This window comes from Motacilla alba, chromosome Z, assembly GCF_015832195.1.
Source record: "Motacilla alba alba isolate MOTALB_02 chromosome Z, Motacilla_alba_V1.0_pri, whole genome shotgun sequence".
In the NCBI taxonomy this organism is placed as follows: Eukaryota; Metazoa; Chordata; class Aves; order Passeriformes; family Motacillidae; genus Motacilla; species Motacilla alba.
The window spans coordinates 33,993,033-34,009,164 of NC_052046.1; the positions used below are offsets into that span (position 1 = coordinate 33,993,033).

At 37.2% G+C, this 16,132-nt stretch overlaps 1 protein-coding gene across 4 annotated transcripts in view; it reads right to left on the reverse strand.

Moving 5' to 3' along the window:
- ZNF608 (zinc finger protein 608) overlaps positions 1–16,132 on the reverse strand; it is an 84,546-nt gene that overhangs the window by 39,341 nt on the left and 29,073 nt on the right. For all 4 annotated transcript variants that reach the window (XM_038123994.1, XM_038123993.1, XM_038123995.1 and 1 more), the window contains exon 3: positions 7,951–8,206. In XM_038123994.1, the coding sequence (XP_037979922.1) occupies positions 7,951–8,206 (256 nt within the window). The remainder of the gene's footprint in view (positions 1–7,950; positions 8,207–16,132) is intronic.

Genomic DNA, 16,132 nt, shown 5'->3' on the forward strand with positions numbered 1-16,132 from the left:
TTTAGGTTCTATTAAGATTTAAATTTACAGCTAGTATACTCAAACCAGTCCTAATTGTGATGGAAGTGCGTTTTGCTTTAGTTGATACTCCTTAAAAACAAAAACAAAACAAACCACCAAAACAAAACAAAAAGAAAACCCAAATTAAAGCAAAATGCTCTAATACTGGTCTTTTGTTTTTCAACCCAGATGTTTCTAGGGGATTTTATTACCCGAAATTTCATAGCACTTGGGGATATAAAATTGATGAACTTCCATTGTGCTTTCCATTGCAACACCTTTTGTAAATCCAGACCTACTTTCTCAGACTAAATCAAGAAAGCTGTTTCCCTTGAGCTTTTCATTTTTATATATATTCTTTTTCTTCTCCCTCACCCTCTACATTTTCAACCTGTGTGTTTCCTGACTCCCTCTTCTAGAGCAAAAACATAAGCAGTAATCTTTTATTAACCCTGAAGGTCAAAGGGCTCTTCACTGTGAAAAATTTTTAATTAAGTTTTTCCTTCTGCTTTTTGGATTGCTACTTACCACCAAAAATTCCAGATTAGTAGCTAGTTACTACTACACCAGTAGCAACTAGAAAGAATTACAAATATGCCTCAGGATACCAAAATGTGTCTACTCTTTCTTTTAAAACTGAAAAGCTGCTTGTTAGGCCAGCCACTGATCTGACACTGGAAAATTAGTCCCGAAGCCAAAAGCAGCTTTTCATGACGTAGCTTCAAACAGTGGAGAAAAAGGATTACTTTTTAAATTTATATTAATCTATATTAGTAAAAACATACAGTCTTATCAACAGAGAGAACCTCTCATTCACTACCGCACCAAATTGGTGCTGATTAGGAGTGTAGCAAAACTGGAATACAACAGCTTGTCCTAACTATTTAAACTACGTACAAAATTAATACTGACCGAGAGAACATATTTAAATAAGTGGGTTACTCCCTGAAGCACACGAGCTAAAGATGCCATTACAGTTGCGCTTTCATTCCCTACCCCAGTGGTATTTATTTAGTAAGGAAACACTTGGATGCACACACACTTCATTAGCAGTCATCTCTCCCCCTGCTATCTACGAATCCAAACATCACATGTTCCAAGTATTTCGTACTGGAACAGTCTCACTTCTAAGCAATCTGCTGCTACAGAGATTTTGCTTCTAAGCAATAAATGCTCAAAACTGTTGCTTTTCTTGAAGCAGCTCCTTCAGTGCTCATAACCTCACTGCTTGAGCAGGCTCAGTTTCACATTCAAATAGCTCGAAGCAAATGTTTCCAATCTCAATTATCCTCCTTCCTTTTTCTAGGCACCCTCCCTGCCCCCATATGCTTGTTTGTAGAAGGGATAATTTTCTATGTATGTACAAGCAGTGCAGGGAGTCTTCCTCTGTAGGAGTCTGGCAATATGCAGAGTTTTATGTAAGCACTGTCTGGAATTTGTTAAGTTTTTTCATTCTCTGCTTTGGGTTATACTAAGAGAATTATACCCAGATTCTCACTCAGTTGGAAAATGTGGTATTTGCCAGGTCCCTTTAGATAAGCTGCCTGTTAGTACCCAGGGTAAATAAGACACTTCTGATGTTTTTGGTCAGTTATTGGGACTGCATTGTGGCTACACTTTGCTTGGCATTACATGAGTATATTAAGAGTGGACCAACAAGAGAAGCACTATGCAATACAGAAACCACACATTCCTCCATGCAACAGAGGCCTACAGCCTCTCTAAACAAATCTCTAGGACTATCACTGGCTAGACCCTGTGGGGTGTTTATGTTCAAGAAGGAATGCTGACATTTAAATACCAAATTTAACATTTAACAGCACAAATTTCCTAAGTGCTTTTCTTCCAGTGTTGGTCTGCAGTCTTCAAAAATCTGAAGCAATGGTATTGGGAAGAAATGGAAAGGGTGATGAGCTAGCTTAACTTCTCTGCTGCACTTAGCCTGGAAATTAACAAAGGTTCTGTTTTCACCTCATTTTTTTTTTCTTTTTACAGCTCTTCCCTAATCTATGGTGCTTTACATCACCTAATCAAACAGCTTCAAACTTAAATTTATATGAATGACTAATTGAAACTTTTGGGAAAAGGAGCTCTTTGCAACAGAATCAAAATTAAAACTCAAGAAGGTCAAAAATATCTTCCATCTCCCTTCCTCTGCCAGCAGGGACCATCCATAACCTATTTTGAATTTCTGCTTCACTGATGTTTATACTGCCATGATTTATGTACTGTTTGCTGAGAACAAAGTGCCTGCAAAGGTTTGGTTATTGTGACCCAGCTGATTCAGGGCAATTCACTGAAGCCACATCACAACCATGTGCACCTGGTTCATAAAGTCTGTCCCAATGGTTTAAAACCAATTGAAGGGCTTCTGTGGATACTCTAAAATTACTATTTGCTTCATTTACTTTAGATGAAAATGGCATAAAATGGGCTACAAGTAGTAGGCACTCCTTGGCTCTAACACTGTTTCAAGGAAATTCACAAGAAACAGTGTAGAAGCCAGTTACAGGACAATGCCAGAATTTATGTCCCTGAACAAGTGCATACTCTGATAAGGTCAGACAAACAGCTGAGATGATCAAAATGGCCTCTTTAGACATGACAAATCTTGGTTAAACTACAGCTAAATCCATCCTGTAGTCTGAATCCTACAACTCTTAAAACTTGTTTCAGTCTGTGTACATCCCAGATTCCTTCTGTAAAGTAGGTAGAGCTCCCACAAACCACAAACATTTTTTTACAAGACTGCGGCTTTCCACTGTGAGATGCAGAGCATATCTCTTCTGCTACAAGTTTCTATGCAACACATAATACATGTCAGACTCCAAGTGCCTGAGATAATACAATGAGACAGCTGGAAGTCTATAAAAAATCACATATTTAAGGCTTCCTTAAATCCACCGATTTACTGGGTCTGGCATCCCATACAGTAGAAAGAGCAAAAATTAAACATAGTATGTAAAAATATAAATACATGTAAAGGCTTTTTCTTGACAGATGGCATTTGGATAGTGGGCGATGTTCCATACTGGGTCAGCAAACACCCATGCAGCAGGAGAAAACAACTGGATTTTAAGTGTTCTGTTAATGTAGCTAGCCAAAACCCCTACTTATTCCACAGACCATTTCTCTGTAACGTGGACATAACAAAGCCTGATTTTTGAGCAGTAGTTATCTTTATGCTTCTGCTGTATAAATAGACAATTCTGAATTAAATATGGTGGTTAACAATACCCAACCCTTGTACCCAGCAAGTCAATGGTCTACATCACACAGAAATGTAAATGCATGCAGTATAAAAGTGAACCGGTTCTTTACAACTGTATCACTTGGTTTAATAAAGCATATTGCCTCTCAATAAATCTTGCGTGAGTTCAAGACAAAAGTGTGATTTAACATGTTTCTCTAAATTTCTATGAATTGTTGTAATGTTCTTTGATAAAAATCTCTAATTTCTACATTTGTTTCCTTATATGTTTGACTTGTAATGGCTTTCACCATTACAAGTTTCATTGTTTGATCATGCCTCTGTATTTAAAAAAGTAAGTTGCTAAACCACAAAAATTGCTAACAGGAATAACAGACAGCCAGACTACTCATTCTTCTAACTCTATTTCTGTTGACACATACACACCCTTACTTACACACACATGTACAAACACGTATCTAAACAAAGCTATTTAAAACAGACTGTTGTTTTAAAGTAGTCTTTGCAAAACTACAACCATATAGTAAGGTAGAGAGGAACCCACATCAGCTCTGCACAACAGATAACATTTTCAAAACAAACAATGCATATTAGTTGCAAAAGTGGCAGGCTGGAAAACCATATACACAACAAATACCAGCATGCCTCTTTGTCATCTAAGCCTTCTCCTTACTACGAAATTTCTCTAAAAATTCTGCAAAATAGTGTCAGAACTGATGTTATGACAAATTTGGAATACCCTAGAAATGATCCCCTCAGGCTTCAGCAAACCAGCAGATTCCTATTTCTTCTACTTGGCAACAATCTCAGGTTATAAAGACCAACAAGCTAACACTGATTAAAAAACACAACTAATTTCCCCGTTATTTGTTACTGTACAACAGCAAGTTGCACCTGTTCTGCACAAAGAGGAAGAATGTCACCACATGCAGACAGCTTTTTCTGCACACAAAGGCAGCAAGGGCTGTCTCCTACGCAGTTTTCGGGAAAAGAAGACATCATCAGAACTACTGGTTCCCACCTAAAGGCAGACTCTACTACTAGATGCAGAACTAAAACCAGGACGTGACCCAGGGCAACTGTGCGTGAGAAGCTGAACAAAAACGGGAGCTCTAAGCAATTTAGAAAGTTGGTTGGTGGTTTCCCTTTTTTTCTGGGTCATTTTATTTCCTCCAGGCAGTAAGAAGCAGTTATTGCTCACTTAGAAATTGTTTTCCCAGAAGATAATCACACAATTTAGCAAGTACCCGATTCAAGATAAACTTTTTTCTCAGTATAGCAATAGAGAGTTTTAGCAGCTGTTTCCCAGAAGATCAGAATAACCAAACAAACCAAAACACACACTCCAGTCAACACTACCAAGCTGCTCTCTGTGAAGGACTTTCACTGCAGATAGCTGGTGTCAAATATCCACATCAGCTGCCAATTTCAGCTTGACTTGCTCACATAATAATTTCTCTTTCCTCTCCCACAGGATAGACTCAGACAGTCCCTTCAGTGCTCTGTTTCACAGCCATTACCACCACTTTGGACACACTACCAAGGTATATCCAAACAAGGTTGTTACGCAGATGAAAATGCCTATGGCATACATATTTGCAATTAAACACTACACAGCTTAGTGGAGCAACTGAGAAATGCCCATGTGATATCCATGTCAACTCAGTCAATTTAAGAGTAACCACCTATGGTTAGTTACCACCCCTTGTAATTAAATATCACAGACTTCAGATGCCAGCTGCCCTCTACACCTCTAAAGATTAAAGCACTCTGGGAAAAATGGTCTGTCTGATTTATTAAATCAAGTCAACTAAATAAAAGTGGTGTGGAAGTAATGAAAAGAGCTATTAAAATGCCCTTTTTGATCTTTCAGAATTTTGTCTGAAATGCAATGTTGCTTTCTCCCTTGCCCCCCACTCTTGAAGTGATTATCTTAAAAATATGACTCATAAGCCTGAACATCATCGTTTTTCTGACCTCAAAGAACAAATGCAACAGATTGTGACAACTTGCTCAACATATACAAAAGAAAACTGGTTCCTTCAGATAGCTTCATAACAGGAATTCTCAGGATATACCTTCTCTTTTATGAAATATGTTTTACATTTATGCTAATAATGAGTTCTGCATAAACGATTTCATTTTATCTTTCTCCACTCAGGCTACAATTCTTGTTGCAATAACTGTGATTCACCACATCCTTTCTGTATTTGCATTCCCACAACTAGGTGCTGCAGCAAACAAAGGCTGCTCAGCAGCACATTTGGTTCCTAGGAGTATGCAGCCAGCCTACAAGCCTATCCTTACCACATCACAACTCATTTTACAGAGCGGCTAATGTAGATACAAAACAATTCAAATATCTCAAAACACAAGCCAGGATTAGAAATGCTCATACCTTCCTTAGCTTCTTGAAATTGTTTTATGTTAAGAAGCTATGGGATATGTAGACAGCCAGAGAAATGTCAGTTTGCATGGGTATTTTTATTTACTTCTGGAAAGCAGCAAAGGGAGTGAAAACTAAAGAAACACATGAAAATCACAAAAAAATTTGTATGTCATCATGAACGTCCAGATGGTTTTAGATGTGCCTATTTACAAAGACTTTGGTTAAAGTAAGGTGGATTTACACCAGTTCAGGAAAGGTTGTGTTCTACCCTAAAGTCAAAATTAGAACTTGAGAAAATTAGTATCTGATAATATTTTTTTTCTGTTAAAGGTAAAAAGAAGACCCTGTATGCTGTTTCCTAGAATTTGGCAGAAATGGCCCCATGTGAGCTTTTATATAGCTGCTTTCATGAACATGTCATGAAGTTTGAAAACACGTAAATATATATGTGCTCCAAACATCAAAACTTAATTAAAACGTAAAAATCATCATTAGGAACTCATTTTTCTTAATACAGTGTTGATTGCGGACTCTGGGATAAAACAGTCAAATTTGTGTTATTTTCTTCAGTCAGCAGGGTCTGAAACACTCAAACAGAGCATGGTACAAACCACACAATATGATATCATATCAACTATCATCAGTTGCTTAATCTACACTCCGGCTACATTTCTAGAGCATTTTAGAATCCCATTTTATCTATATTTGTAGTCACTCATAGCTTTAGTGTTCACAGAGAGTGTAGAGCTATGAAAACAGGAGCACTCATAACAGTTTCACTCAAACATGCCATCACTGAATTGAGTTTTTTCAGAATATTGTTTTAGACAAAACTAGGAAAAGGCTAAGGGAGTCCACTTCCATTAACTAACAAGAGTTTTTAAACCATTAGAGTGCTGAGATACTGGTAAATGGAATGTCACCCTAACCAGAATGCACTTTTTTTAATACTTCATTTCTGGTGCCAAACCTTTCGCAAGGAAGGCCTCTTAAATTCAGTGGGGGTCAGAAGTTTAGTTTATTCAGCAAGAATAACACTATTAACAGCTACTGCTCTTTCATGTCAACACAGTTAACACCCACACATTCCAACTCTGGTTAATACAGGCCAGTCAAGAAAGATTGGAGTTGCTAAGGGCAGTCATCTCTGCAGGGATATTTTAAACCAGAATTTATACTGTGCTTTAAAAACAATCTAAAAGGATCAATCTACCTTATGAATCTGCTGTAGACATACAGAGAGAGAAAGATGGATGGATGAAAGCATATAAAAGCAAGTAAATCTGACTCTCTCTATTGATTTTTGAGAGGACAGCATAGAGCACTTTGGTGAGATCTTATATATCACTGCAAAGGACGAAATGCCATTGTGCATATGGTCTGAAGCATGTCAGGATTTATCATGAAGCACCGCATCGCTGTATTCTGTCATATTATCATTTTGTAAATAATCTTTTTTTCACTGTTGAGGGAGGTAGATCACTAAAAATTAAATAATCCTCAAAAGAAAGATTTTCACACAGCTATAAACGAAAACATCTGGTATTAAATGAAAAATTGCAGAAGCATAGTGTACACATGCATTATTTTTAGCAGGAGAAAGCTGGTATTTTAATAATGAGCTTTTGAAATCCAGAATGGAAAAATCTGCATATCACAGCGTAATCCTCTTCCTACTTACTTTGCTCTAAATCATAGAAAATCATAGCAAATCAACGTTTAGTGCTCCCCAAAGTTCTCCAGCACTCCTACTCGGACAAATGTCTTCAAAGGATATTAAAGAAATCAATCTGGTTTTGATAGTACTTCTTCACCACATGGAACGCTTTTCTTCAAGGCTGAAAGCTTTCCTCTTAAAGCATATTTTAGATAACCAAAAAGCAAAAATAATCACATCAAATTGAGTTTTTGCAGGGTCTCTGGGCCCTCTATTGTTATGTAATCATGGCATTTCTTATCAGCTGAAATATTCAGCTAAGTTTGTATCTAAACTATTCATACATCCACTCCCATCACATAAACACCCTCTCATGATGTACATTTAAATAGGATATTTATGCTATTCTATTAGCAATTTCTTCATATGTTTTTCTTAATATAGCAAGAGGAAACAATTCTGTTCTCTAGCTGGGGTTACATGGTAGGTCATTTGGAAAACACAGCTGCTTTCAATAATAAAAAGACCTGCCATTTGTTTCTAAAATAAAAGCTCACTAGCTGAACTGCAAAGCTGTGACTGTCATAGCATATAACAGTGTCCCAAAAGATTAGCGAGCCTTTAGCCAGCACCCAGGCAGATACATATGCTGACATATCTCAGAGACAAACCTAATGGAAAAAAACAATTTACCTTCTTCAGTTTCATGCCACACAATTCCTTCCAAGTTCACGCTGGTCCCAGGCTCACAGGGTCCAAGGCATTCGGGTTCTGTTACTACTCCAACCTCACAAGTATTTACACCCACTGAACGTGTCCGTACCAAAAGCTGCTCGACTGGTGCTGCAATATTGGATGAAGATGGGGAAAAGTAGGAAGGCAGAATCTGAGGTGTGATACTGCTGGAAATCGGAGGTGGAGGTGCAGGCACTGTAAACAGGGGATCAACCTGAAAACAACAGACAAACTTACTATAATCGTGCTGTGAGAGTTAAAAAAATAAAAATAAAATAAAATAATATAAAATAAAATACATAAATAATTTAAAAAAAAAGAAAGTCCAGTTTGCCAAGACTGCATTTCTTTATGTAGGGATTTGGTGTATCACAGGTAATTTCAGTCTTATGAGTTCAAATTTTTTGGCATTAGCCCAAATGCTGCACATGAAAAATTAAGTACAAAAATATCTATCATACATGCTGAACAAGGCACCTTGATAGTTTCTACTAGACTGTTCCCTGTTGCCATAGACTGTTAGTATGAAATAATAATAAATTTTTAAAACAAGGATTAAGTTTACTTTTTTCTTGGCACTGACAGAGACTGATTTGTGGATGGAAATTAATTTTGTGAACTGGGAACTTCATTTTCTATTTACAGAATAAAAAATTATAAAGACAGGTACAAAGACACAAATGCTATTCTTTCATGTGTATCATAGAGAAATTAGTAGTTGGAACAATTCTAATATCCATATGGCAGCAAATATAATCTCTTGTCATCCAATAATTTAAAATACGTTACAATGACTCACCTAATACCTTACAGATAACATTTAGACAACATTTAGAGCTTTCTACTTGGAATAACAGAGAAGACTTTTATAAGAATCAAGCCAAACCATCTAATTTCTCAGGGTTTCCAAAATGCATATTCAGAAGAATGCATTTTGCCAGTCAATCACTCTGAACACAGGACAATTCACAGAGACAATATCAACATATGAACTGAAGAAGTTATCTCTCCCATATGACTTCCAGTCTACTCAGGAGGAGATTTTCTGTATGAAGATTTGGCTGAGGGTTTTCAATATTTCACTCTCGCCCTAAGGTCCCTTATCCCATAAAAGACAGCTAGGTAAGGATATGAGTGTGACCAGTCAACTAGCTAAACCACCTGGAACTCACGTTAATTTGGTCCATTGGATCACAGATACTCTTCAACCTAATGATTTTTTTTTTAAATAGCTGCTTTTTCGAGGCATTGAAATAGAGGATAAAATGTCTTCATGACTATGCTGTTTTTAATTTTGGACCTCATAGGAAGACTCAACAGAAAAGGCATGACTCACTGTACAGCAGCTAGGTTTTGCTCAAATGTATATTAACACAGGTCAAAGTTAATTTTCCTTCTTGTAAATGAAAATGGGATACAGAGGAAAGGATAGACTAAAAGGCATCACACATGTATCATAGATCAGACCACTTCATCAGATGGACACTTTTTGTAATGAGAAGATAAAATGACAAATTAGGAAGAACTTTTTTTAAATTATAACAATTGTTACCATTGGCCTTTGTAACAATTCTGTGGTTTTTAGAATTATTCATAGAAGCAAACTAAGCACCAAGGCTTTTAATCATGTGTGCAAGCCTTATGCATGCTAAATAATTCTCAATAACTTTGTAAAAATGTTTTGCATAACCTTTGTATGACCAGCCTAGATTCTGATCTCAATTCCATTAGAATTAAGCAGGAGAGGGGAAGGACTTATAACCACAGTCTTCTCCAAAGTATTCCTCATTTAGAGGGGATTCTTTTTACTGAGAATGAAATACTCAGGTTAGAGGTAAGTAAACAAACCAACCAACCAACCAAATAAACCAAACAAAAACCCAGAACAAACAAAACAACAAAAACAAAACAACAAAACCCAGAACAAACAAAACAACAAAAAACAAACAAATTTTAAAACCACAAACAAACAAACAACCACAAAAACCCCACAACACTAAAACCAATGCAAAGCATAAATACTGAAAGCATCCCTAAGGAATAAAAACCTACTAATACCATTAAAACTCTACTGGTTAAAGCAGAGTTCCTGTGGCACAGAACAATGCACTCAAGCAATGATGTCTTTTTTCTTCTCTTTATGCCAAGAGAGTTGCAGAATTAAAGCACAGGCAGAATGCTTTGCAGAGCAGACCTGAATGAACACAGGAAAGCCAAATATCAACTGACCCCCAGCAGCAGCTGTTACTTGCAGTATCTAATAGCACACATCACACAAAACCACAACTGTGGCTGCTGTGCTTGGGGAGACACTGATCCTGCGCTGTGCAGCTCCTGCTGCCTGATGCCAAGTGGAAGCACATGTTTGGATGGCATGGAGCCCATCTCACTGGCACTGGCTGTGTAATGGTGCACCGTCAGTGAAACCGGGTCAGCGTGTACCCCCGCATCATTTAGGAGTTCTTATCACGCTTCAAACCAGAAGACCCAAACATCTTACTTCAAACCAGAAGACCCAAAAATGCTGATGAATAGCCTGTTTGATAGTTTACATGGTGTTCTGTAAAGCTGTGCAAAACGTCCCACATGCAACATCATTCTTCCATAAAACAGAGTTATCACAAAGCCAGAGGAAGAAAATTTCTAAGTGTTTTCTGTGGTCACACTAAACTAGCCAATGTTTTAAATGAATGTAGGCTAAATTGACAGATGTGTTTTCTGTTTTTGACTATTATAAACAGTGAGGGGGAGCTAACGAAAGCATGGATCTGACAGTGTATCCTATTAAGTTCTTTGTTACAAATATTTGTGCTCAGTTCTGGTTTATTTAGACCTGCTAATAAATGTTCATGTTTTCCACTAGAAACATTCACTCAGGACAAGGCCAATGAGGGGTGCCTGCACTAAATGGGACTGTTCCTCTGTGAATTAAAACACTAAACCTTTGGCTGAGAAATAAGTGGACACTTACTGTGTAAGAGATACATGTTCATTGCACAAGCATGACCTTAGCCACAAGAAAAAAAAAAACAATAAGCTTAAACATTGCTCCAGATTTTCATGCTTTAAAATTATCCCATCTTGTTTGATAATCATAACAGCACTGCAAAGTGGTGGTTCTTAGAGATCATTGTGGTGACACAATTGTTTTCATGAATTCTCCAAAGGGCACTGATGTAAGCTATTAGAGGCAAAGAGAGGCAGGAAGGCGGCCATCTCCAGTGGAAAAAAAGGCACATAAGACTAACATCTGCTGGTGGCAGTCTGTCAAACTGAGGAAAGTTAATGTCAAGAACAGATGCTCTGCAGTTTCTCACTGTTATTTTTTCGTTATTATTCCCAGGTGTTGGCGCATACTGAGCAGTAGCCTTGGTGTTTATCACACAAGAGATTCCAATATGAGATTGAAAATCTGAATCTGAAGAAGGCTATTAGATGCTCTCTTTAGACAGACAATCAAAGGAGTACAGAAAGCCAGAAATATTCAAGCAATATTTTCTTCACCTAATTCCAAGAGCTATTGAGAGCTGATTGGTGACAAAGGCTACAAAGCTGCAGTGTTATTCATGGCAGTTTTCCACTGCCAAGTGTTTGATCGTATCAGGGAGCTATGATGCTTAGTAGCAGAAAGCTCACAGAAAATGAAGACCACCTGCCAAGCAATGTAGTCACTGCTCCTTGGAGCAATCCTTTATCTGAATATTTACCAAAAAAAAAAAAAAAGTCTGTACTGGTGGCTGCATAGCACTCATCAGTAGGAGGAAGCACACATGGAAGAGAAAGGAAATTTTGTCTCAACAAGAAACAGGCGAGACTTTCTAAAAAGCAAGGTTGCCATTCAGTTACTCAGGCACTTAAGGTGATGGAATCAACTTCTGTGTATCAAAACTCACCTTCTTGATTTAATGAAGGTGTGTCTTTAAAGATATATCTCAACGACAACAGAGTCTATCTATCTAAGACCAAAGTAGGTTATCCACCAGGCGATTTTGAAATGTACTTGCCAAAAAAGCCATTTAATCCATCCACCAACACAGCCAGGAGAAAGGCAGAGGAGCAGGTTTCACGCTAAGTACAAGCTCTTCCCAGAAAGTACTGCTTCTTAAATGGTGAAAAAAAAGAAAAATCTACTGTAAGCATTCCCAGTGGGAATGTCTGCCCTAATAGAAAACATATGAAAGGAAGATCTGAATCCTATTATAGGATCTAACTAAAAAACCAAGCCTGACCCTTTGCAAACCTAAATCCTCCCTCTAGAAGACAGCAACATAAAGGCAGAAAGGACTAAGAAACTTCCAGCCTTGAAAATTACATTGACAAGTTGTTTAGAGTTATGAATTAATACATCACAGAATCACCATGTCTGGAAAGGAAAACAGGAAATAAAGGAATTCAGCCTTATCTGGAAGTTTTGAATCCTACAAATTGCTTTCTTTAGATTTTAAGGTGAAAAGGAGACAAACTTGTTTATACATAAAGTCTACTTGCCTCTATCTTAATTTTCTAAAGCAACAGTGACTCCAGAATACCTCACTGTAATTGCATGCACAGCATCACAAATCAGAAACAAATTTAATGAAATTAACCTAACTGCTTTGGAAGAGAACAAATACTGGAGAATGTGACATGAGAAAAATGTCTGTGTGATCAGAAGCATGTCTGCACCTCCAGGTAAGTCTCCTCATACTATGGACCTTGACCCAGAGAATTTACATATTCAAAACTGAAAGCTATTCCTTCATATTCTACCATGTAACAGGAATTACCACTGTGAAGAATCTTCATTTTTTCTGAAAGATCTAATTTTCATCTCAGTTCAGTATTTCTTGCCTGTAAATCATATCAGAGGCCAACTCAGAAGCATTGTGACATCATGCTTAGCAGAACTGATACTTTGCTTTCTTCAAATATTTTGCATCAAATTGTTGGAGGGGAAAAGGTCTGTGCCATAAAGGACAACACAGAAAAAAAAATAAATACTGTAAGACATGGATGTGAAAATGAATTTCTGCCATAGGACAGACATATCTATTACATACTTTACATTCAAAGCTCAGGAAGGTCAGAGGTACTAAGAAAATTACTTATTTTGTTGAACTCAATTGAGAATCATAAGTGCTTAAATATAAAAAAATGACAAAGCTGATTCAAACTGCCTAAATTTAACCCAAATATCACACTTTGAAACCTTTGTTTGAGAATAATATTTTTCTTAAAAAATATTTGTGCTTTACAAATATTGTACCGCGAGCAAGAAATCTGATGCGTAATTGTGATGAACTGAGTAACACAAGTGGCATCTACTTGCAGTTTCCAAGTATTTCCCACTCTTAAAATTAACTTCTCCACTTCAATCAGCTTGGTAGTTGGAGAGTGCAAAAAGACATTAGTAGAACTGTCACTTTTTTTCCTAGCAAAGCAGCAAATCAGTCACATCTGGAATGATTTCAATATTCTGAACAGCTGCTATTTAGCAAAAAAAAAAAAAAAAAAAAAAAAACCAAAACCAAACCAAACCAACCAACCAACCAAACAAAAAAACAACCAAAAAAACAAAACAAAACAAGCTACTTAAAACTTACTCTGCTACTAAGCTTTCAATGCAGGGAACAAGGAAGAAAAGTCCCCTTTGTACCAAAGACATTCTCTGTCACTCGCATCAGCCACATTAACCAGCACAAACTCTGCAAACTCATCTTTTGACAGTTGCATGCTTGCATGTTCTTTTTATACGGTGACCTCCAGACCTCCTCAGACTTTATGTGACTACATGACATTATGGATTTGCAGCACCTCCACAGACATGATAACGCTAATATTTTGGTTTTAGAACAGTATTAAAGAAGACTATGATGAAAAGCCAAAGTTCTGAGTAGGGTCTGGTCTAATGCAGCACAATACTGCCGAACAACAGGCAAAGAAACTTCCTTGTCCTCTCTTGGATCCCCTATTCTAGCTCAGATGAGTGGGATTTCCCAAGCCATTCACCCATTTTACTGTAGAGAGAGATCAGCATTTGACAGCTGCCAGTGACAGACTTTTGCCAAGGCTCAGCCTGTGAAAAATTGTGTGTGAACTCTAATGCTTGGCAGAGCTCTGGGAGGATGCCCAGATCAGCACCTGCAAATTCCTTGTAGAGACATTTCTCCTCATTCAGCCTATCTAAATCACATTCATTGGGATAATTGTCTCTAGAACACCTTACTGCATTGAATCTTGATTTCTCCTGGTCGGTCTGCACTTCCAAACTTTTCTTCAGTCAGCCACTAAACTTTGCATTGCTAAGATTTAATACAAAAAGAACAAGTACTAAAATTCACTCAAGATATCCATCCTGTGTAGAGAGGTACAGTATTCCACAATCAAGAAAGGAATTTATTCTGAATAGTAAAGGAAGAAATTTCTCTGTATTGTCTGAGGCTAGATAGAAACTGTGTAATGATATCCAGTATCTATCAGTGTCCTGCAACTGAATATGGTAAAAAACAAGGCACATCCACTTGATGGTGAAGGTTTGATACTGCTTTATGAAGTTATATGAGCTTTTAAAAGCTTTTCATTTTAACAATGAAATCACTTCTTTTTACTCCAAAGTTTCTGCTACACTCAACCTTTCAGGGTTCTGAGCCTGAAAACACAAATGATATTTGCTTACATAGGTCTCATAGTATTATAATCAAATACTATCCTCAGTTTTCCTATGTTTATTTCTAATACGTGAGAGACTTCAACCTGAGAAAGGAAGTATGGTTGCTCTATGACAAATCAAGACTACAAGAGACCAAGGAAAATTTTCTCATTCTCAATTGTATACAGAAAGATAATGTTTAACTTTATAGCATCATCATTTAACTGCTCCACTGCAAATTTTCATTCTTAATGTCCAAACAAATAATGACCTATGACTCCAAAGCAGAAGTTCTCCACTGATGCTTTCAGTTACTTGATGATGCGACCACAGTCTGGTGGAAGAGCTGCCATTTCAGTCATTCAGGAATACAGAAGACATGTAATAAAACAATGTGAGTTTTTCCAGGTCTGCAGTACAATCTATAATAAAGCGGCAACAAAACTCTTTGTTGAGAAGAGAAATGGCTTCTACTCTTTTGACTTTCTGCATGTCAATAGACCACTGTTGCCTTTTAGCCATTTGCTGACCACTCACTTTGCGAATGCAAAGTTGCACACGTTAAGGCTGAGGCTGTTCCTTCCTGAATTCAATAGTTTTTTGTTAAGAAAAATTGTCTAAATTAATAATTTCTCTTCCAAAAGGTTGTGAAGGACTTTCTGTAATCCTCCACAACAGAACTGAAGTTCCTTGATGACCTATGTATACCAAAAGCTTTAACAGGCCTGCCTACAGTCTTACGGATGGCATTTTTAGCATGTTCTGAAAATTGACCATTTGACTTAATGGCCCCATATTTATTGGTGTCTAGAGACCCTAAAATTTTTAATTTAAAAAGCCCTTAGGCTTTTTAGGCAAGACATGTGGATCTTTTACAAATATATTCCTGTACTATTGCCTCAGAGGTCTCCTTCTTGAGCTTTTTGATACGGTGTAGGAGCCATATCAGTTAGGTTTTTTCTGTATTCCTTAAATATTCATGGTATGAGCTACAAACACTACTAAGTGTAAGATATTGTGTCCTAATTTTATTTAAAGAAGAAGACAGTATTATTACTTTCAAAATTTGCTTACCTACTTGCCTCAACCCTGAGGCCATTCAGTTTGGGCAGAGAAGAGAAACCCAAATTTAGTGTTCCCCTAGTTCTTTTTCATGAGAGCATCTACACTATCAGCACCCAAGTTATCTAATTAGAGGTTACCTAAAAGCAAAAATTGTGCTTTCAGTGGCTCAGAATGCAGGTCACCTTGAGATCTCTGTTTGCATTTCCCTATCTCAACATTTTTACCTGTTGATTTTGCCTTAGTACCTCAAGAGCCTCATTAGCTTGCTTTCTATGAGGGCAAACACAGACAGAAGTTTGTATTTTAAGACTTTTAGTAAGGATTTTTCATTCTTGCCCTGTTGAAAAAAGGAGGGAGGCATGCAAAGGACCTGATTTCATCCCGAAAATCCCAGACGCCATTGCTGAAATGCTGTGTGTTTGCCTGTGTCTTTTCTTATATTCTCAT